This window comes from Megalobrama amblycephala, linkage group LG9 (assembly GCF_018812025.1).
Source record: "Megalobrama amblycephala isolate DHTTF-2021 linkage group LG9, ASM1881202v1, whole genome shotgun sequence".
Lineage (NCBI taxonomy): Eukaryota > Metazoa > Chordata > Actinopteri > Cypriniformes > Xenocyprididae > Megalobrama > Megalobrama amblycephala.
Genome location: NC_063052.1, coordinates 42,013,394 through 42,036,928, shown reverse-complemented (window position 1 = coordinate 42,036,928; position 23,535 = coordinate 42,013,394). Strand labels below are relative to the sequence as shown.

General features: G+C 34.8%; 1 protein-coding gene and 1 pseudogene across 2 annotated transcripts; both read left to right on the top strand.

Annotated features, from left to right (window-relative positions):
* Nucleotides 1-6,757: 6,757 nt before the first annotated feature.
* LOC125275974 lies at nucleotides 6,758-16,392 on the top strand. 2 transcript variants are annotated; one of them, XM_048203350.1, is made up of 8 exons: nucleotides 6,758-6,985; nucleotides 7,072-7,107; nucleotides 7,280-7,333; nucleotides 7,440-7,496; nucleotides 7,567-7,781; nucleotides 13,252-13,411; nucleotides 13,558-13,654; nucleotides 15,337-16,392. In XM_048203350.1, coding segments are annotated over exons 3-8 (549 nt in total). In that variant the 5' UTR covers nucleotides 6,758-6,985; nucleotides 7,072-7,107; nucleotides 7,280-7,314; the 3' UTR covers nucleotides 15,338-16,392. The 2 variants fall into 2 exon arrangements, with proteins under 2 accessions (XP_048059307.1, XP_048059306.1); XM_048203349.1 differs by having other exon boundaries at nucleotides 6,758-7,107.
* Nucleotides 16,393-17,665: 1,273 nt separating this feature from the next.
* Nucleotides 17,666-23,324, top strand: LOC125275973 (annotated as a pseudogene).
* The last annotated feature ends 211 nt before the right edge of the window (nucleotides 23,325-23,535 follow it).

Genomic DNA, 23,535 nt, shown 5'->3' with positions numbered 1-23,535 from the left:
TATATACATTATATACTATATTATACATATTTCCACATCCAGGTATCACCAAAAAAATTGTTAATTAATTAATTAATAATATAATATAATATAATATAATATAATATAATATAATATAATATAATATATAATACAATAAATCTAAGTTTATATATAATATACAAGGAATCAAAATTTACATTTTATATATATATATATATATATATATATATATATATATATATATATATATATGTCTTCATTTAAATTCTTACTCGCGTGCCAAGCCCGCGAAACCTGCCGGCGGGCATATATAAGCTGGGGTCTTGTGACCACCGCGCGCAGAGCACGGTACCTTGTGAGAGGAAATCCCATCCTGCGAGTTTTTCTCAGGTAAAGTACTTTTTTATTTAACCGATTTAGGTAAATTACTTTGTAATGTATAAATGACTTTAATGTAAATGTATGAACCCACTATAAATGTAAATAACATTTAAAACTTGAAGAAAGAAAGCAAATAATAAAATCTAATTATAGCCTATACTCAGGGTATACCACTAAATAACGGCCACTTTTACATAACGAACCTTTTAAATTGTCATAAAACTGATTAACTGTCATTTCCAGTAAATGTACATATATTGTTCACATAAACAATGGATTTCTGTCTTTTTATCCATTTATCAGCACCGTCAAATACCTGGTAGCGTTAAATACCGTTAAATGCCGTTAGTCTGTGTGACGTCACTTGGGATAATAGAGCATATCCGCTCGGATTGAGAGAAGCTCTTTCATTTCAGAGTTATGTCTTTCCTGTTAACCTTGCGTAAAAAGAAATAAATTCTACAATTATAATATGTTCACTTTGTAATTATAATATAGGCCTATTCACTTTGTATGGAAAGTAGCGCCTTCAGGGCTGCGAGCGCGCACACGCGTCACTTCTAGAGCGAGACAAAAGCCGCTGTAAGATGAAAACTGTATAATGAAATTAAATATTGAAATTTTTTAATTTAATTAAAAAAATATTATTATTGTTATTATTATTATAATTATTGATACTACTACTATTAATATTTCATATTTAAATATATGTAATTAATTAATGTTTAAAATTATTATATTTTAAATGATTATATTATACAATTATTATATTTTATTTGGATTATTATTGTTAACAGTATTAATAATAATAATAATTATTATTAGTAGTAGTAGTATAAACAATAATACTATTATTGTATGAATAAATTATTTAATGTTATTATTTTTATAATTCTTCCTATTAATAGGCCTATTATTACCACTATTATTGATATTATTTAATATTTAAATATTTAATCATTAATTAACTTTTGTAATTTATACTAATAATTATTCTCTTCTCTCTTTTTTAGTGTCGATTGTCGTCTGATTATTGTAAGTGATAATTCTACACATCCTGATAAGTCAGAAATCGCTGATGCAACTGAAAGCATTTTAATTTGTATACTCATGTTCTCGCCTCTTTCATTGTGTGTTAACAGCAGTTAAATACACCCAAAGGCTCTTTTAAGAGCCCAGCACAGAACGTTTTTGGCTTTGTAAGTATGTTTGATTTTTTTTTTTTAAGACGCATCCTGCATCTCTGATTTGTCATGCTCCTCATAACCTTAGTCATAAAACACTGATGAAACTGAATGCATTTTAATTTATATCATATTCAGACATGTTTCTATCCCCTTGTGTTTCTTACTTGTTATTTGGTTACTAGTATTAGTAATACCAATAATAATAATAACAGTTATTATGTTTTGTTATTATTTTAGTTTTAATAGTAATAATACAAATAATACAAATAATAATAATAATAATTAGCATATTACTATTGTTATTGTTATTATTATGATTATATTCAAGAATGACCATGTATTTTACTGACTTTATATGGTTTCTTACTTGTTATTGTAAAGTTTTATCAGATGCACTGCTGCCTGCAGTCTTCTCATCTTCATGCACTTTCAGAAGCTATTAATAGTTCAAGAGCCTTAAGTAACTTTTGTAATTTATACTATAAATAATTATTCTCTTCTCTCTCTTTTTCAGTGTCAATTGTCGTCTGATTATTGTAAGTTATAATTCTACACATTCTGAGAAGTCAGAAATCGCTGATGCAACTGAAAGCATTTTAATTTGTATACTCATGTTCTCTCCTCTTTCATTGTGTGTTAACAGCAGTTAAATACACCCAAAGGCTCTTTTAAGAGCCCAGCACAGAACGTTTTTGGCTTTGTAAGTATATGTATGACTAACAATCAGACATATTTGGGTTTCTTTAAATAACTGAAGATTTTTTTTTCTTCTTTAAAATGCATCCTGCATCTATGATTTGTCATGTTCATCATAACCTTAGTCAAAAACCACTGATGAAACTGAATGCATTTTAAATCATATTCAGACATTTCTACTTTCTCTCCCCTTTCCTTGTGTCAACAGCAGCTACACAAGTCATCTTAGACTTTCAGGTAACTTCATATGTTTTAATGTTGTTTTACCTATCTAGACATGGCTGTTCAATAAAATATTTTGTTGTTTTACCCCCAACTCAAATCCATTTTTTTTTTTTGTTTGTTTGTTTTTTGAAATCTCAACTGAAAAGTTTACCCCTTGCAGAATCAGCAAAAAATGTTAATCATTTTAACAAAAAAGGATCATGAAAATTGCATGTTATCTGTTCTGAATAAAGTATTTCACATAATGGTTGTTTACATAAAGTGCACAAGAGAAAAAAAAAGAGCAGAATTTATAAAAATGACCCCATTTAAAAGTTTACATAGCCTACCGTTGATTCTTAAAACTGTGTGTGGTTACCTGAATGATCCACGACTGTTTTTATGTTTTGTGATGGTTGTTCATGAGTCCCTTGTTTGTCCTGAACAGTAAAACTGACCAGCGTTCTTCAGAAAAATTCTCCAGATCCTGCACATCATCTTCTTGTTCAAACGTTTTCACCCCCGGCTCTTAATGCGTCATGTTTTCTTCTGGAGCATTGAGTCCCTCAGTTGTCCTCAGTGTGAAAAGATGGATCTCAAAATCATTCAGTCACTGCTGGAGAGGGTTCAAATATGCAAAAGGTGCTGGTAAACTGAAGAATTTGCAGGACCTGAAGGATTTTTTCTGAAGAACGGTGGTCAGTTTAACTGTTCAGGACAAACTAGAGACTCATGAACAACCATCACAAGGTAACCACACACAATATTAAGAATCAAGGGTATGCAAATTTTTGAACGGGTTAATTTTATATATTCAGCTATTTTTTGACTTAGTACTGTATATTCAGGACAGTACTATCTATCCAAATTACCCAAATAAGATGGGCTGAATTCTTCTTGTTCTATTTAATGGCAGGTCACAACTTAACTGTTATTATGGACACTTTCTGTTAGCAAGAACACTAATCTCTTCTACCCCCTCCCCTTTCCCCCAGTCTCTTGACCCATCAGTGCCAAAGCTTCAGCAAGCACTGTGTGCTCAGCTGCTCTGGTCTCCACAGTTCAGGGAAAGGTAAGAAGTATATAGAAATATTTGTGTTGCCCCAATACAGTTTTCTAAAATTTCTAAAAAAAAATTAATTTTTCAGTGATTTCAAGGCAAAAATTTTGTAATCGTTTAATGATTTTCAAACATGACAATGAGTTCAAGGTGCATATTTTTATTACACACACAAAAATGTTTATCTTTAACTTAATCATGACTCTTTTAAACTTCTCTTAACAAATGTACATGTGCCACTCAAACAGCAAACGAGGAGCAAACAATCATCTAAATCAGACTTTGCTGTGATAGTGCAACATTAAAGACAGTATCAGAGGTGCATATGCAGGACACATCACTTCAAGAAAACAACAACAACAAAAACAGAAAATATGATTGTGCTATATACCAAATATTATGCTGAAAATTGCTTTATTTACTATTTATGTTTAAATATGGTCTGAAAAATCTACAGAGAGGTTTAAAAAAGTATGGAAAGAATTTTGAAAGGGAAAGTTTTACAGGCATTTCCTCAATTGGGATCAAACAATTTCACTGTAAAATGCAAATCTCTTGCAGTTAACCATTATGCATGCGATAATATAAACATCACTGTGTTACTGATTTCACAGTTATTGCTTTTAAATAAAGCAACATGCAGCATAACATCAATATTTTCTGGCCCATGTTGAGACTTAAAGTTAGATGTTAAAGACATCTTTAATGTCTTCCTTTATCAATGCAGAAAAGTTTTCTGAAAACACCTACAATACTGAAAGAGAACTAAAATGAGAAAATTCAAGGGTCGATAGCCCAACTAAACCAAACACACAAATGAAACATTTTCAACCAAACATCAACATCTAAACTTCTGTTAATCTCAATAAGAAGATTGAAGATTGCCAGTGAGTGTGATGTTTAAGTGTCCACATTCTTTTGGCCATGTAGTGTAGGTACAGTGAAATATTGCAAAATATGCCATTACCACATTTTTATCAAGTCTAATATTTTTAATTTAGAATGGATTCAAAATCCAAGAGGCAGCGCTACACAAGGCAGTGGAAATATGCACGAAGATCATTGGCTGAAAGGTTTATAGGAGAGGAATCGTCAGAAACATCTGATCATCCGATAACACCTCATTCAATAACACCTCTTCCAATAGCACCTCAACACATCAATTCCATTGATGAAAACTTGTCAAGTGTTATTGAAAGTGTGCAAATTGGGGTCAGTGGGGAAAGCTGCAGTTCTGGACCTGGCAGTGTGGATGATGGGCTCAGTGAAGGAAATTTCATCTCAGGAACTGAGAGTGAAAAAGAAATAGCCTCAACTTCCCTCACAACATTTTTACAAGAATGGGCAACAAAACACTTAATCACACATAATGCCTTAGATGATCTCCTGAGGGGACTTAAAACAAATGGACACCCAGAGCTTCCATCAACAGCAAGGACATTGCTGAAAACTCCAAGACTTGTTAAATCAGTGATAAAGTCTGGAATGGAGTGTGTCCATTTTAATTTAAGAGAGACCCTTCACATGCAGCTGCAGCGCTATCCAAGGGAGGTAACAGAAGGAGTTAGCACTTTGGAACTATCATTTAATATAGATGGCCTGCCCATTTTTAAAAGCAGCAGGGCACATCTTTGGCCCATCCTCTGTGCCATTCACCTGACACCCATCAGTGTCTTCCCTGTAACACTGACACTTGGACCCACCAAACCAGCAAACCTGGATTTTACAGAAGAAGCCATAAAGGACATTCAGGAACTGCTTGAAAATGGTTTGGATGGAAAAGATATAAAAATCAGATGTGTTGTGTGTGACGCACCCGCAAGAGCCATGGTAAAAAAGATCAAGCAGTATTCTGGGTATTATGGGTGCGACAAATGCACACAGAAGGGCACATGGGTTTCTGGTCGAGTGACTTACCCAGAGGTGGACAACCTCACTCTACGCACCAATGCCACATACCGTGCTGAAATGACAAGACGTCAGGAGAATGAAGACATTCCAATGTCTCCATTTTTGAACCTCCCACTGGACATGGTAGAGCAATTTCCAATTGACTACATGCACCAAGCCTGCCTGGGTGTAATGAAAAAGCTCATCACAGAGTGGGTTAGAGGAGACAGAAAGGTGAGAATGTCTGCTGGTCAAATAAATGAAGTGACTCAAAGGCTGCTGTCACTTAGGGAGGTCATTCCAAGCTGTTTTGCCCGAAAACCAAGGAACCTAGAAGACATCGACAGGTGGAAGGCAACAGAACTGCGTCAGTTTGCTGTATACACTGGCAAGATCGTGCTGAAGGGAATTCTGGCAGACCAGTTGTATGAACATTTCATGGCGTTCAGTGTTGCCTTGGGTCTTCTGCTCTGCCCTACTCTGGCAGTGGACCACAACAGCTACTGTAAAGAGCTGATGACATACTTTGTTGGAGAAACAAAAGAACTCTATGGAAGTCACTTCATGGTGTACAATATACATTCAATGGTACATCTACCGGAACAGGCAATGGCTTTTGGCAGTCTTGATGCGTGCAGCGCATTCCCATTTGAGAACTATCTTGGGAAACTGAAACGTCTCGTAAGATCAGGAAAGCAGCCACTTACTCAAGTGGTCAAACGGCTGGGGGAAACGTCAAATTCCCCACTGTCTGTGGATACTTCCAAGTCCAAAATCAAAAGGCCTAACAATGCCTTCATTCTTGCTGAAGGACATTGTTGCGAGGCCATCGAAGAGAGAGAAGAATTGGATGATTCAGGTTCCCAGATGCTGTTGTGCAAACTTTTTGAAAAAACTGAACCACTTTTCAGAGATCCGTGTGACTCAAGAATACTTGGCTGTTTCAAAGTGCAATCAAGACATTCAGTTATGAAGCTCATTCCAGAATGGCAGCTGACAAGAAATGCCATAATGGTAGAAAAGAGACAAGAGATGATTTTCTTAGCAATCCTGCATGAGCACTGATCACACAATCTCTCTCTCTCTCTCTCTCTCTCTCTCTCTCTCTCTCACTCACTCACTCTCTCTCTCTCTCTCTCTCTCTCTCTCTCTCTCTCTCTCACACACACACACACACACACACACACATTCTGGTTTATACTGCTGGCCCCACTAAGATAGTAAAGTCAGGAATTTACAACGTTGTGGTGAAAAGAACACACACAGACACACACACACTGCACTAGACTGCCAATGTTGAGATCTCCAGTTACAGGACATTCAGAGAAATCAAGGACAAGAAACAGTAAAATGTGGGTCTTTTATAAAGTGATTTAAAGAGAGACCCTGAATGTACCCCAAACAAAGATCGCACAAGGGTTAAGAAAAAATATATATATTTATCTCAAACATTATGGAGTGCACGATGTGTCATAATTGTTTTATTAATTTCAGTTCTATTTGTGAACTCTGTTTTTAATTTTAGATGATAGCAGAGTTTTCCCAACTGAGAATAAAACCCTTTCAAAACCTCTTCCACCCAAATGTAAGTTGTTAAACATGTAACATGATTAACACATAACTTTTAACCAACCTATTAGATGCCTTTTCCTTTTTATTTTATATTCACAGATAAGCCATTCTCCAATTTTCAGCCTCTGGACAATGGTTTGTAGAATATACAAATATATTTTTAAGTATAAATACATAATTAAAAAAAAATATTTCTCTCTCTGCCTTCTCACTGGCAACAGATACATTTTGACTTGTCTCTCTTTTTTATGTATACTTATCCCTTCAACTTATGAATGCTAAGTCTGTTTGGATTTTATTTTTGCAGCAGAAGCATCACCGCCAGCATCCCGGCTATCGTGTATGGCACAACCCCTTCAAGGTATTTTACAAAATTTCATTATATTATTATATTATTGTATTAACCATTCTAGATAGAGTGATTTACTTCTAAACTTTGAAAAGTAAATTCTAATGTAATGCCACAGCTGCCTCACAGCTCCTCTTAGAAGAGCCCCAGTGTTCTTCAGAAGCAGCAACAAAGAGTAAGTCACGTTTTTGATTTTTCACACTATACTGTATTTTCAAGTACCAATCTGCAATATTGCTTCACAGACTATCGCACAAAAGTCTTGCAAAAACTGCAAGACATTGCAGAAACCCAGCAAGACATCTTAGCGATGCAAAGAAGCATACTGGCTGCTGTTGCTGGGACGGTGACAGTGACTGAGGAAGGGGGGGACATCCTGGAAAATGGACCATGCCAGACTGTGGATGAGCTGGATACACTAAACACAGAACTGGGAAATAAGGACAAAAGGACCAAGCTGGTAATACATAAGTCACTTAAATGTACAACTATCTTTCGTAAGGTTGGTTAGGACCACTCTTAGCTGTACCTTATCACTGTTGACAGTCTATACGAATATAATTCTGAAGCTGTAATACACCCAGTGTTAGATTAGAATTATGGCAAAAAAATAAACTGCAAATATTCACTGCTAAATTCATATATATAACGGCTCCTGATTTTTTTCTCTGTGATTAGAAAAAACACGCTTCAACTGATGCCTTTGTTTGCTTCAATTATAATGTCTGCTTCTTAAGAATTATTCCCATGGTACGGAATGTACCAAGTATTGCCTTCTTTTGGTGTGGCATCTGCATCTTTGGCATCACCAACTTTAAAGACACTGTTCATAAATCTCAAATAGTCCTCTCTGTACTTAGGACTTTTCTCCAGTTTTCTTTTCAAATGCTTCAAATGAACTGTAGCATGCTGCTTATTGTTTAGTAATTGAGGAAGCTCTCTGAAAGGTAAGGGCATTTCCACATGTCCTTCTTTGTTGTGTTGAACCCTTTCATCCAACTGTTGAAGAAATTGAAGCAATTTTTGGTTTTCTTCACAATCGTCCAAAACTTCTAGACCTACTACATGAGGCATTGAATTTTTGCAGGAGATGAGGAAATCACTAAACTCCCTTAACTTCAGTGATCCCTTAGGTCTGATTTTTGGCCAATTACTCAGCTTTGCCCTAAATGCTCTTTCAACTACAAAAGGGTGTCCATAGCGTTTGATCAGGGCATCCCAAGCTTGAGTGTATGCATCCTCATCACTCCTATAAAAGGTTCCCTCTAGTACACTAAGTGCATCTCCACTTATGTACCTTTTAAGATAGAACAGCCTCTGCGCTGGGGTTGTGTAGTTCGTTTCAGTGAACTTGAGTGGATCACCTGTAAACGTGAATGGCTCTGGAGCTGGAAGTTTGGTCATCATCAGGGATTCTTTTAATGCCTTCACTAACAAGACCTCATCTACTTTTGTCCCCAGCTCCTTTTCAGACCAAGGTTGAGCTAAAGTTTCTTGGGAAACCTTGATGCATGAAGGGTTATTGTGTTGCAGAGGGTGCTGACATGGAGGCAATGTGCTTCTCTCTTTAGTATCTCCTATTTCAGCGTTCAATCTTGATTCCACTTCTGCATACACAAAGTATTCAGCTTCCATGACTTCAAGATCCCTTTGCTCCTCCAGCATTTTTAACCTCTCTTGTTGAGCTAGCACCTCTTTTCTTTGAGCTGAGATTTCTTTTTCTCTCTTCAGTTCAGCACGTTTCGCAGCTAAGCGTGCCGCTGCTTCCGCTCTTTTTACTGACATATGGCTTCCCTGCTGACTATCTCGTTCAGCTCTCGAAACAGTTGATCCATAAACTGACCTGGCGTCATCTCTTTGAAGTAGCTGGAGGAGTGTTTCTTTTACAGCCTCCGCATCAAACACTTTAGTACCAACTTGTGCGCAGCCTCTTTTCAGTGCAGTTATTTCACTAGTAACCGAAGCGCAGCTATCCATTCTCCTTCTTATATCTTGAGATGGGACGTTCAATGCATGAATGCTCTCATATAACTCTGCTTCACGTTTTTCTGCAGTTACCATCATGTTGTCTAACTCGGTTTTAGAGCACTCTTCTTTCAGTTTAGATCTGATAAACTGAGCTTTACTGCTGATATCACATAAACTTCCGTTCTCTTTTAACTAACTCGTCACGTCTCAACTTAAGCATTTTTTCTGTTGGACGCCTTTCTCTTTCTGATCACCTAACTTCTTGCTCAACTCATGATGATGATTCCTGGAGTCTCTTTTAACTTCCAGATCTGCATTAACTTCAGCTAAGCATTCTTCACATTTTTGTCTGTCTGAGACATCAATTTCAGTTTCTAATTTCTCCTCTAATTGTGCCTTTTCATCTTCAAGAGCTTTAATCACTTGGTCTAATCACTTGATTCTAATCACTTGGTCACTTGGTCTTTAAACCACACTATTATTCAGCTTTAAACACTAATAGCAAGCTGTAATACCACAAGAAAATGCTCAATGACAATTATTAAACAAGTTACACACTTCTATAAACTAAGCAAATATTTGTTTCAACCATTTGCATACAATTTCAACTATAAAAAAATGTTAAGGCAGCATAAACCAAGAAATTAAATTTCAAGCTGAAAAGATACAGTCTGACCTGTGAACCCAAAGGTAGCAACTCTTATTGACAACCGAATTGTCATAAAACTTTGCAACGTTGTCGTCTTGTGGCTATCTCGTCACTGCAGCAATAACTTCTTGCGTTGCTCTTCTGCACGGCAAGGAATGCAGTCACGATAAACAATGGAGTTTCAATGCGACGAAATCGCGTTGTTCCATGAATGGCAACATCTTCTCCATCACCAATGGCTGCAGTTTTCCAGCGGGGTCGATTGGATGCTCTTCACGTCGAAGTCTGACAACGATCTTTCTTTTTCCACGATGAAATCTGGCACTCTTCCAGGGAATGTGAATACACGTTTTTTCACTATAACGACTCCTGAATTTTTTCTCCGTGACTAAAAAAAAACACGGTTCAACTGATGCCTTTGATTGCTTCAATTTTAATGTCTTCTTCTTAGGAGTAGAGACAGTCGACATCACCCATCAAATGAACACCGTGAAAAAAACTGAAAATAAATACAAATTACAATCAAATTTGTGAAGTGAATTTTGCCATGACGTCGTTCAATTAAGCCCATAGCTTATTAAACATAATACACACAATAGCTACCTTAAATTATGAACAAAATATAAGCAAACATACCGTGTGCCTTCCAATAAGGATCCAGGAGACATTATGAGACATCTTCTTATCAAATTCTCAATCTTTGTGTCAGATCAGATCACCTCTCAATTCGTGTCATCACCTCATGTTTTCCGTTGCTCACGCAGCAAAAAAAAGTCACATATCAAACGCTAGTCATGTACTCCACTAGATGTCACTATTGCTAGCTATCATGCAAATAAAATATACAATACCCAAACAAGTATTCAATTATTTATAACAACATTTATAACAAAAATAAACTTTCAAGTGACCAAAATATTCAGCGAGAAAATGCTCTTTATCTGCGACATCTACAGTGCTTTAGCGCTGATCCAGAGCCAGACGCGCGCTCCGCGCTTGTCATGTATCACAACTACTATTCGGTGTTTTTAAGTTATAGTTAAATGGTTGGTGAATATTTTGAATTAAAAATGAAAAAAACGATATAAACGCGATACCTACATGTCTGTCAGCTGCAGGACGCGTCTCAAAGGAATTAAAACTGTTCAAAAATAACAATTTCTACTTCTGAAGTGCTTCTTTTTATAAAGAACACTAATTTCTCACATAATGCAGTGAATCAGCCCCTGTATAGAGTTAATTATCGATTCTCGAGCCATCGATATCAACCAATTCAGCACCAGCGCCGTGGACAGCACCTAACGTCGCAATTAAGAAGATATACCTTAAGCAACCTCCTAAGGAACAGGGCTGGGTTTCCCGAAACCTTCTTAACTCTACGTCGCTCTTAAATTATACCTTAAGCTGTACCTTAACGTTAATATGTGTTTCCCGAAACGTTCTTAGTTAAGTATACCTTCTGTAAGTCATACTTTCGTAAGGTTGGTCTGGACCACTCTTAGCTATACCTTATCACTGTTGACAGTCAATACGAATATAATTCTGAAGCTGTAATACACCCAGTGTTTGATTAGGATTATGGCAAGAATAAAATGCAAAAAAATCACTGCTAAATTCAAATGTGCTTTAGCGCTGATCCAGAGACAGACGCGCGCTCTGCGCTTGTCATAACGTTATCACAACTATTCAGTGTTTTTAACCTCATCGCTCTTTATTTTAGGTTTCAGACATTTAAATACACATTTGAATTAAGAAGGCTACTGCATAAAAAAGACATTTATAATTTGTTAAATTCAAATTACACTGATGTCTACGGAAGCTGCAACAATAACCCTTTCAATTATAATTTGACGAAGTGTTTTATTCATATCAGATACACATTGTTTATGAAACAATAAAGTTTACTCTATTCTTCTCGCTGTTCACCGGCCACATACTAAGGCTATATGTATTTCGGGGAAGATTTCGTATATCCGACAGCTCTATCTGCCGTGCAAACTCATCACGCAACAAAACACATTCACTTCCACATATTTTACAATCGGAATATATCATAAAATTCATGATATAGTTAACAAGTTTGTAAATATAAAAAAATAAAAATAAATAAACGATATAAACGCGACACCTACATGTCTGTCAGCTGCATGACGCGTCTCCAAGGAATTAAAACTTTGTTCTAAATAATGGTCGCCTTAAACTCACGCTGATGGAGCTCCGCGCCCCCAGAATGTAGATAAATTACAATGTAGATTTAGTTTGCAATTTGGATTAATTTTATAACATCCCATGAGTCCTGATAAATGCAATTTCTACTTCCGAAGTACTTCTTTTTATGAAGAACACTGATTTCTCACATAACGCAGTGAAGCAGACCCTGTATAGAGAGAATTATCGATTCTCGAGCCATCGATATCAACCATTTCAGCACCGCCGCCATGGACAGCACCTGGTAACGTCGCACTTAAGAAGATATACCTTAAGCAACCTCATAAGGTATAGTTCGGGGAACACGCCTGGAAACGGTACATCTTCAGTTAAGGTCTACCTTTAGAGTCTTCGTAGCGCGCTAAGAGACAACGTTATCGGAAACCCAGCCCAGTTCGGGGAACACGCCTGGAAACGGTAGCCTATATTCAGTTAAGGTCTACCTTTAGAGTCTTCGTAGCGCGCTAAGAAACAACGTTATCGGGAAATCCAGCCCTGATCTCCAGCTTAACTAACATAGTAGCCTACGGATGCAAACGTTAGTTAATGATGTCACGCAGGTGGTGAAATAACTTATTTAAATTAATCTGTTTGAGATACAGATTTTTGCTGTATTTTTGCAGATTTTTGCTGCAAATAACGGACATGGCATCTGATGACTAATTCCTCAGTTATCTTATTGATTTTACATTTTTTGCTCTTAGTAAACCTGTGCATGTCTGCCTTGTTGTGACGGAAACAAGTTGCGCGAAAGCCTTAAAATGAAATGTATTGATTTGTTTAGTTACAAACCCTAAACAGAAGTTATTTGTTAAGTTTAAAAGCAATTAATTAAAAACTATAATTACGATAAAGACATTTCAAAATAAAATATATTTGAACAGGTGTTGTTGCAAAGTACAGTAAATCTTAACAATGGAGATGAACGCGCTTCTGTCTCTCTTTCCCTTCCTCATTTAAAAACTTTCAACACATCGGCCATGGATTCAACAGTTTCCATTCATTCAAACAAACAAAACACTCTTTCAGCTGCTATCATAATAGCAAAATTCTAAATAACAGTGTTGTTTAATTATGATTTTTTTGTTTGTTTGTTTTCTAACAGATGAACTACCTTCGATCGCTTGGAGGAACAAATTCAGGGGCAGCCGTGCGCAAAATGTTGCGCAAGGTTGCATCAAACAACGTCTTGAGTGCCTACAGTTTAAAAGGGAAAAAAGGGAAACTAGCCTTCAAAGACTTAATTATCTGTGATATAATTATAGGCAAGTTTTTTTTTTTCCACAACTACTATCAATCATTGTTTTGTATTTTGCACTTTGAAATAAAATAAATATTGTTATGGTACCATATCTCAAATCTAACACCAATTTTCACATAAATCAACCTTCTATGTTATTCTTTCTTCTAGGAGCAACGCAAAAGCTTTTTAGGTCTTTAAAGGCAGCTGACGTGGAAGACCTTATTTCAATGGTGCTAAAATTTGCCCCACACAGGCATTTAAAATGGTAAGCAATAATGCTAATTTTGTTTTGAGATTATCAATTATCAATGCTATGTCAGTAAGAGTTGGTGGTAGCCTACACCATTGTTTTGTCATTAATAGGCTCTTTTTTATTACTCAGTATGACTCTGACATTCAGTTTATATCATGGCATGACTCATCAATTCTATCGAGTAGATTTATGACCTAAAAACTAGACTATTTCTAAATATTCGCATATATAATAAATCTTAAACAAGTAATGAAAAATTAGAGACTCGTTTTTCTCAAATGGATCCACACAGTTATTAATAATTAACCCAAACACTGTATCGCGACTTCTGGAACAGTCTTCCTTGCTTTGTCATGCGTATATTTCTCATGCGCCATCACATCCAGCACATCTATGGCCACTAGCCTATTGCGCTTTTGCGCTACATTTGTAACAATTATAGTTAACTAACAAAAACTAAAACTATTAAAAACATTTATGCTAATCGAAATAAACCTGAAATATAATAAAATATAAATAATAGTTGAAAAACCTAAACTAAACGAAAATGAGAAATGTTGCCTTGTCAATATCCTTTCGTTTTTTCCCCCTGACTTTCAACCGACGCGATCATTATCCTTTCACCTTTCATTAACCGACAAGATTATGCTAAATTATAATTAAACAAAATTAGAATGAAGACAAAAAATCCAGGGGTTTAGTTTTAGCCTACAATACAGGCACAAATAGCAGAATAAACAACAGAACACGAGGATTCATATTCATCATCATCATCACGCACCGGCAGCGCTTCTCGGAGAAAAAAATAGGGTAAAATCATATAAAAGGAATAAACAGCCTATGCCTATACGCGAAATATATTTCACTTAAACGATTAACAGATTAAAAAAATGAAAGAAAAAAATGCGACAAGTAATAGACTATATGCTGAGTTTCGGTTCATTTTTGAGAAGCTCAAAGGAAAAGGAGACGGCCGAAAATTACTTTTGTTTTCTTTATTTTACAAGCAATGTTTTGTTTTTATTGTGAGTGTACAAAAATAATAAGCCTAACCCTTCACAGATTCGAATGAATGATGTTACTCTTATGACCATAAACTTCTAAGTATTTTAAGTTTTTCCGCTTTTATAAGAAAATTCAAGTGATAGCGCCGGCGCCTCACGGGCACGCACAACATAAGAATTTTTAGTAACTTGACATTGCAGCCTGTTCATTGTCAAAATAAAATACAGTCAACTATATAAAAAGTTACACTGCTCATTTTAAATAGTCTGTGTACAATCACAGAGTTTAAATTATAGTTTAGCATCCAAATACATCGTGATATAACATTTGGATTTGTGCCAAATGAGAGAGGTAGGTTATAACGCCGGTTTCTGTTTCAAGTTTTAAATGAATTCATTTTGGCTTGACGTTTATATATTAGATTTTTCATTCTTGTTCTGTTCTGAATAATACTATTAAGTTTTAAAGATTTGTTGTAGTGTGAGGGGAAATAAAATAGCCTATGTAGTATCATATATCAGTACTACCTGAGTGATGTATTTTTACAATGCATATCATAATATCAGCGCATAACAATCAGTCCACAAGACATCGGCAAAACTGCAATGACATAACTATTACTCAACAGCACAGTGAAATGTTTATAATTTGACTCATGTCCTTTTCGTGTATTTGTTTTTGATTTGCAGATGATGGGGAATTGAAGATGTGTGGTGAAATATTTTTTGCATATTTCATTATATGATGTGTAAATATGTTGTTTAAATTAACATGTGGCTTTCTCATGATGTATTTGATAATAATTAGTATACGATAATATAGCCCATTTATTAAATTATTATAACTCTAAGTTTTATTATATTCATGTTCATGATTATTACGTTCAATTTTGTATTTGTTGTTTAAAATATGTTCATGGTTTATGTATATAGATTATAGAGATTGTTTCTGTAAATACAAATTATATTTCTTTTAATAATATTACTATTCATGGTTCTTACGATTCTTATGTTTTCTGAACAATAAGCAACGACTATAGTTTCTCGTGATATATTTGATAATAATTAGCATATGATATATGACCTGTTTACATTTATTAAATTATTATAATCTCTTAAAGTTTTAGAATTTTCATGTTCATGATTGTTACGTTCAATTTTGTATTTGTTGTTTAAAATATGTTCATGGTTTATGTATATAGATTATAGAGATTGTTTCTGTAAATACAAATTATATTTCTTTTAATAATATTACTATTCATGGTTCTTACAATTCTTATGTTTTCTGAACAATAAGCAATTACTATAGTTTCTCATATTTGATAAAACTTATTTTAATAATATTACTATTCATGGTTCAAACAATTATTATGTTTTCTGGACAATAAGCAATGACTATAGTTTCTCATATTCGATAATAATTATTTTAATAATATTATTCATGGTTCAAACAATTCTTATGTTTTCTGAACAATAAGCAATGACTATAGTTTCTCGTGATATATTTGATAATAATTAGCATATGATATATGAACTGTTAACATTTATTAAATTATTATGATTCTTAAAGTTTTAGAATTTTCATGTTCATGGTTATTAATGTTTTCAATGGAATTGTATGATATGTGTTGTTTAAAAAAAATATGTATATGACTTATTTATAGATTGTTTCTGTAAATGAAATTTATTGTAATAATATATTCGTATGATTCTTTTATTTTTGAGCAATAAACTAAGTAGACTATTTTTTGTAGACTGTGTTATTTGAATATCTGGATGTATAGGTTAGGGGAACGTTCTGAGAACGTTCTGGGAACCTTCTAAGAACGTTCCCGGAACGTTCCCGCAACGTTCCCGGAACGTTCCCCGAACGTTCCCGCAACGTTCCCAGAACGTTCCCGGAACGTTGCGGGAACCTTCCGGGAACGTTCCGGGAACGTTCCCCTAACCTAAAGGGAACGTTCTATTTACGTAAAGAAAACTTTCCTGGAGAACCAACAGGGAACGTTAGAATCTTTGTTCTGGGAACGTTCCGGGAACGTTCTGGGAACCAGAAACGAACGTTCCCGGAACGTTCTGGGAACCAAAAATTGTTAGCTGGGTATTTATACAATAAACTCTATGCAGAAAGATTAAGTGATGATAGGGCTATGATGTTTGTCCATATATCTACACGGTAAATTAAGAAAAAGTAAAGTAAAGTAATAAGTAGTGAAGTTACTTTTCAAATGCAGTAACTAGTAAAGTAATCTCATTACAATTTACAGAAGTAACTAGTAACTAATTACATTTTTTGAGTAACTACCCCAACACTGTTAAAGCCAGACTGGAAATGAACTGAAATACAGTTAATACTCAAATAATTTTGCAACTGTATAAGTATTATTATTTTTCTAAAAATGTAGATAAGAAGGGCATAATAAGAAATAGGTATAAAATTGGAGTAAACTTTGGAATCATGTAAGAACTTCTTATGGATTAGTGTTACTGAAGTTCATTTAGAACAGTCCCAGTCAAAAGACAATGAACCTTTTTTATATTTCAGGGTTTCTCAGAAGCAGAAGTCATCATAGTAGGGTAAAATTCTATAGCTGTGAATGAGAGAAAACATATATATATATATATTGTGTTTCCATTTGCTCAAATAGCAAAAGAAAAACTCCACAATAGTGTTTTCACAACTTTCAAAAAGAGGGGGGAAAATAGAGATTGATAACGGCAGTCAGAAGAGAGAAAGATGTCATTTTTACTGTCACTATCATTGCCGCTGTATTAGAAACACCCTCAGAGCAGCATTAACTAGGTTTTTGTAATTTGATGCAATGGTAATATAATAGTAAGTATAGTGTTATGAATGTACCTACGTTTTTAAAAAAAAATTAAAATATAAAAAACTTTGCAGGATTTACGATACTGATGACCTTTAAAACACACCATCACAGTCTGTGAAAAGGGTCTATTGTTTATGATATTCACAAAGTCTGGGCCAATAGTTTCATTTGTTTAACAAGTCGTGAAGGCAAAACATTATGGAGAAAATATTGGTTTTAATTTTAGGTTGATGAAGTCAAATTCAGTTAGTCATATCTTTAAGTCCATAGTCATATTACTCAGTATTGAATTTAAATGCTTTTCATTATTTTAGCCCTTTTCATTTTTTTTTTTTTATCTTTTTCATTAGAAGTTATTAATATTTTCAACACATCATTGGAAAGAAAACATTCATGTATGTATGTATGTATTTCACCAATAATTAAACTCTGAATTATTCTGACATCTATTTAATTATTCGTATATTGTAGCCTATAATTTCTAAGCACATTTGTGATTTTACACAGCAGCGTCTGAACGGGACTTTTATATTGGCGATGTGACGTCATAAGTCTGCGCCGAGCTCCTGCATTTGTTATGATTCGGTTGGAGAAAGGTTTGTGTTCTTAAACATTGCAACCTGTTCAGGGAATTTTAGATTTTGTAAAATGGCTTAATATTTGTTGAATGTAACATTGTAATACTGTAAAACGTGTGTAATGACATCTAATTATTAAACTAGTGTAATCTAATAAATGTACATATTAAAATACCAAATATAAATCACAGATATTAAGTGTATGTAATTTTAGTGCTAGTTCTAAGCTTTTTTGTGTGTCTAATCAGGCCATTAAAGGTGCAATAGGTGATTTTCTACAGAAACATTTTGTTATGCTGGTTGAAAGTCTCCTCATATCCTGACAGCAAACACTGTTAAATGGTCTAAATGTATTTTATAAATATATATTGTCTGTGGAAGACGTAGGAGCATAAAATGTTCGTTCAATCATTGCGTTCTGTCTGAATGAAATGATAGTACGTGTTCCCTGTCAGTCACAGTGTGTTTGTATAGTACCATTGCACAGCCTGTTCATGCAGACATCACACCAGGGTGTCTAGATACAAACAAGTTAAATTTAAGACCTTTTTAATACCACCTTGTATGAAACTTAAGACCAAACCTGTGATAGAAATACACATTATAGTACATACCTATGTTACATGTAAGAATAAAACAATATTTTCGCTGTCATAAAGGCTATTTGATATGCATTGATATACATTGAACTTTTCATATACATTCTTAAATCTGTATATTTTTTATATTTTCCCCAGGATGTTCTTTACCTTTATAAAGGCCTTTTTTTAATCTTATAAAATGTATGCTTCATTGTTCATGTCAAATTCTTACATTTGATAAATTAATTCAATATGCACTATAGGGCTGTTACCAATTAAATTACATAATTTACACAGCAAAATTACAACTCAAAAAGCTGAATCATTCAGTAACAAAATATCGCTGAGAGTTGCTTTGAGATACGCAATAGTTCTGCTGTGATCTTTGTTTGGAGCTATTTTCATTGGTCTATCGATATTGGGTGTGTAACTACTTGTTTATTGAACTAAAATCAATGTAACGTTTGCAATCGTGAGAATATTCACAAAATAGCTCCCTTGTCATGTTATATTACTTAACTATATTATATTATAAATAAAAAAAACAACATTTTTGAATTTTTACCTCAGTATGTTTCTTCTGTGGGATTGTATGCTTTCAGTGCTAGCAGGCTAAAGTTAGCATTTCCCAGATCACCTACTGCACCTTAAACTATCTCTCTGAATTACTGAACTAGAGCTGATTGAGACGCCTCCAGATATTTAGTGTGGATTTATTTTTCTTTCTTTTAATTATTCTCATCTTAAACAGGACAAACACACAGAAAAACTCCTGGTGAAGCAGCTGAGATCCACGTGACACTATTATAAAGATGGAGTTTATTAAAGAGGAGAGTGAAGACATTAAGATTGAAGAAACTTTCAGAGTGAAACAAGAAAATACTGAGACACAAACAGGTTAGTTGAGACGTGGACAAATTTTTTATTTTTTTTATATTATTGACATGAATGGCAGATTTGGGGTTGGCCCATAATAATCCAGCTCTCTTGGTTCAAGTGTTAAGGAGTTTGATAACTGCCAGCTTTCTTGGACTGTCTTGCTGTGTCCTAAAGAAAGCAAACAGTTAACAAAATTGAGAAGAGATTCTGAGATAATGGGTAACTCCACTTTCAGTAGCTTATTGGGTATAGGATTATTGTATAGCATACATGCTGATTACTTTGATGCTTTATGGATAGTTCATCCAAAAATGAAAAAGATCCCATGATTTACTCACCCTCAAGCCATCCTAGGTGTATATGACTATCTTCTTTCAGACGAACACAATCGGAGATACATTTAAACATATCCATAGTCCTCCAAGGTTTATAATGGTTGTGAATGGCTGCCCACATTTTGTAGACAAAAAATGCATCCATCCATAAAAAAAATAAAAAATAAATCTATATGACTACAGGGGGTTAAAGGATTAGTTCACTTTCAAATTAAAATTTCCTGATAATTTACTCACCCCCATGTCATCCAAGATGTTCATGTCTTTCTTTCTTCAGTCGAAAAGAAATTAAGGCTTTTGATGAAAACATTCCAGGATTATTCTCCTTATAGTGGACTTCAATGGAGCCCAAACGTTTGAAGGTCAAAATTACAGTTTCAGTGCAGCTTCAAAGGGCTTTAAACGATACTAGATGAGGAATAAGAGTCTTATCTAGCGAAACCATCGCTCATTTTCCAAAAAAACAAAAACAAAAAAAACTTCTATAGACCTTATTTACCAGAGAAACAAGCGCGCCGCCATCTTTATAAAATTGTCTTTGAACTTCCGTTTTGCGGTAGCTCTGTACATTTCTATGGCATCGCTGTCAAAGAATAATTAGTTGGTTAAGTGGATTTACTTGTTGTAGAGTTAATGAAAGTTATCATGAGCATTGTTATGTTTAAAGCAGATGTCTTAACAAATGTCAGTAGGTCGGGAAGATTTTAAAACGAGCAGTTAATTCATAAATGTAATATCGCTGTGGAAATACAAACCGGAAGTCGAAAGACAACGAGAGCAACGCTGAAAAGGGGCAGGGCTACATAAGGTCTATATGTTTTATCAATAAATGCTCATCTTGAACTAGCTCTCTTCTTCTTCTCTATTTGAATTCCGGCAGTGTAGACACTGCTAAGTGTATTACTGCCCTCCACAGATCAAAGTTTGAACTAAATTGTCATATACAATATGCTAGTGCAAGTATATAACAATTAGTTCAAACTTCTTCAAATAGAGAAGAAGAAGAGAGCTAGTTCAAGATGAGCATTTATTGATAAAACGTATAGAAGTTTTTTTTTGTTTTGTTTTTTTGGAAAATGAGCAATGGTTTCTCTAGATAAAACCCTTATTCCTCGTCTGAGATAATGTAGAATGCTTTGAAGCTGCACTGAAACTATAATTTTGACCTTCAACCGTTTGGGCTCCATTGAAGTCCACTATATGGAGAAAAATCCTGGAATGTTTTCATCAAAAACCTTAATTTCTTTTCGACTGAAGAAAGAAAGATGAACATCTTGGATAACATGGGGGTGAGTAAATTATCAGATTTTTAATTTGAAAGTGAACTAATCTTTTAATAAAGGCCTTCTGAAGTGAATCCATTCCTTTGTGTAAAACAAATATCCTCATTTAAAACTTTATAAATTAAAATAACGCGCTTCTGGCATGACAGGCATGCGCATTCGACATACTACAAAAAGTGTTAACTTCCTCGACGTAGTACACAATGACATGATGTTCTACACTACGCTATGTCCCACACTATAACGCGTAGTACGTTGTGTCATTGTGTACTACGTCGTTGAAGTTAAGCGCTTTTTTTGACGTACATCGAATGCGTATGGCTGTTGTGCTGGAAGCTCATTATTTTACTTTATAAAGTTTTAAATTCAAAATGTGGCCAGCTATTTGCAACCATTGTAAACTTTGGAGGACTAAGGATAATTTTAGAATCTCTGATTGTGTTCGTTGGAAGAAGGTCATATACACCTAGGATGGCTTGAGGGTGAGTAAATCATGGGATAATTTTTTTTAACTATCCCTTTAAAGGGTTAGTTCACCCAAAAATGAAAATTCTATCAATTACTCACCCTCATGTTGTTCTACACCTGTAAGACCTTTGTTCATCTTCAGAGCACAAATTAGTTTTCTTGTTGCTTCATAACATTAAGGTGAAACACTGCAGTTACGTCAACTTTTAAAATGTCATTAGTACCTTTCTGGACCTTGAAGTGGTGATTATATTGCGTCATATACCATATACTCATATTTCATCAAAAATATCTTAATTTGTGTTCCAAAGATGAACGGAAGTCTTACGGGTTTGGAAGCAACATGATGGTGAATAATTGACAATTTTTTTTGGGGGGTGAACTAACCCTTTAATGCACTATTTTGATGTATGTTCTTTTGTGCCAATAAACTGGTGTTAATTTGCATTTACTTATTTTTTTCTTATTTTCTTTAGAGATGATGGTACTGAAAGAAGAAAGTCAAGAATTGAATGAAGTAGAAGAGAAAGATCAGTGTGATGAAGATCATGATTTCATGACTGGAGAAAAATCCACACAGACTGAAAAGACTACATTAATAAAAAGAGAAGCTAAGACACATGTATGCAATCAGTGTGGAAAGAGTTTTATTAAAAAAACCACACCTTACTGTTCACATGAGAACTCACACTGGAGAGAAACCTTACACCTGCCAACATTGTGGACAGAGTTTTACACAGAAAGAAAACTTTAAGTCCCACTTAAGAATTCACACCGGAGAGAAGCCTTTCATCTGCCCTCAGTGTGGACAGGGTTTTGCTCAAAAACAAAACCTTACTGTACACATGAGAATTCACAGTGGAGAGAAGCCTTATACCTGCCAACATTGTGGACAGAGTTTTGCACGTAAAGAAAACTTTAATTCCCACATCAGAATTCACACCGGAGTGAAACCTTACACCTGCCAACAGTGTGGACACAGTTTTACTCAAAAACAACAGCTTACTGTACACCTGAGAACTCACACCGGGGAGAAGCCTTTCACCTGCCAACAGTGTGGACAGAGTTTTGCACATAAAGGAAACTTTGATTACCACATGAGAAGTCACACTGGAGAGAGACCTTTCACCTGTAAAGTGTGTGAGAAGAGCTACTCACAAAAAGAATATCTTAAGTCTCACATGAGAGTTCACACTGGAGAGAAACCATTCATATGTGCTCAGTGTGGAAAGAGTTTCAGTCGTAAAGTATACCTTAATCAGCACATGAAGACTCACTTGAGAGTAAACGGTTTTACATGCCATCAGTGTGGAAGGAATTTCACAGACAGCGATCGCCTTGAGAAGCATTTAATAACTCACACCAAAGAGAAGCCTTATGTGTGCCATCACTGTGGAAAGAGTTGCTTAACCAAATCAGTCCTTGAGGTTCACGTGAGAGTTCACACTGGAGAGAAGCCTTTCACCTGCCTTCAGTGTGGAAAGAGTTTCATACATAAAGGAAACCTTAACATTCACATGAGGCTTCACACAGGAGAGAGGCCTTACACATGTCCTCAGTGTGAGATGAGTTTCAAATATCACAAAGACATGAAATGTCATTTGCAAACTCATTCCTGAAAGCAGCTGTAGTGATCTGTATATAGTAAGAGGTTTCAGAAATCACTTGCATGGATAATGACATTTCATTTTGTAAAAAGTGTAATAAAAAGTAATCAAACTTAGTTTGTCATCACACATTTTACATTTTTTTTATGCTGTTCGAATCTTATAACAAGTATAATTTTATTGCCATTTTTGTTAAACATTTGTCATTATAGATCATGAAATCCCTTTTTTATTTTATAATACCAAAATCATGTAGTGCGAAAGTTAAATTGTAAAAGACGTTGCGCACGCTTCAGGATTGGTGAAATTATGGCCAATCGTTCACAT

Coding starts and splice junctions, on each gene's coding strand:
- LOC125275974 (XM_048203349.1), top strand. CDS start 7,041: ATGCCTTTTCCTTTTTATTTTATATTCACAGATAAGCCATTCTCCAAT. Junction 7,334..7,439: donor TATGGCACAACCCCTTCAAG/GTATTTTACAAA, acceptor GTAATGCCACAG/CTGCCTCACAGCTCCTCTTA. Junction 7,497..7,566: donor TTCAGAAGCAGCAACAAAGA/GTAAGTCACGTT, acceptor ATTGCTTCACAG/ACTATCGCACAAAAGTCTTG.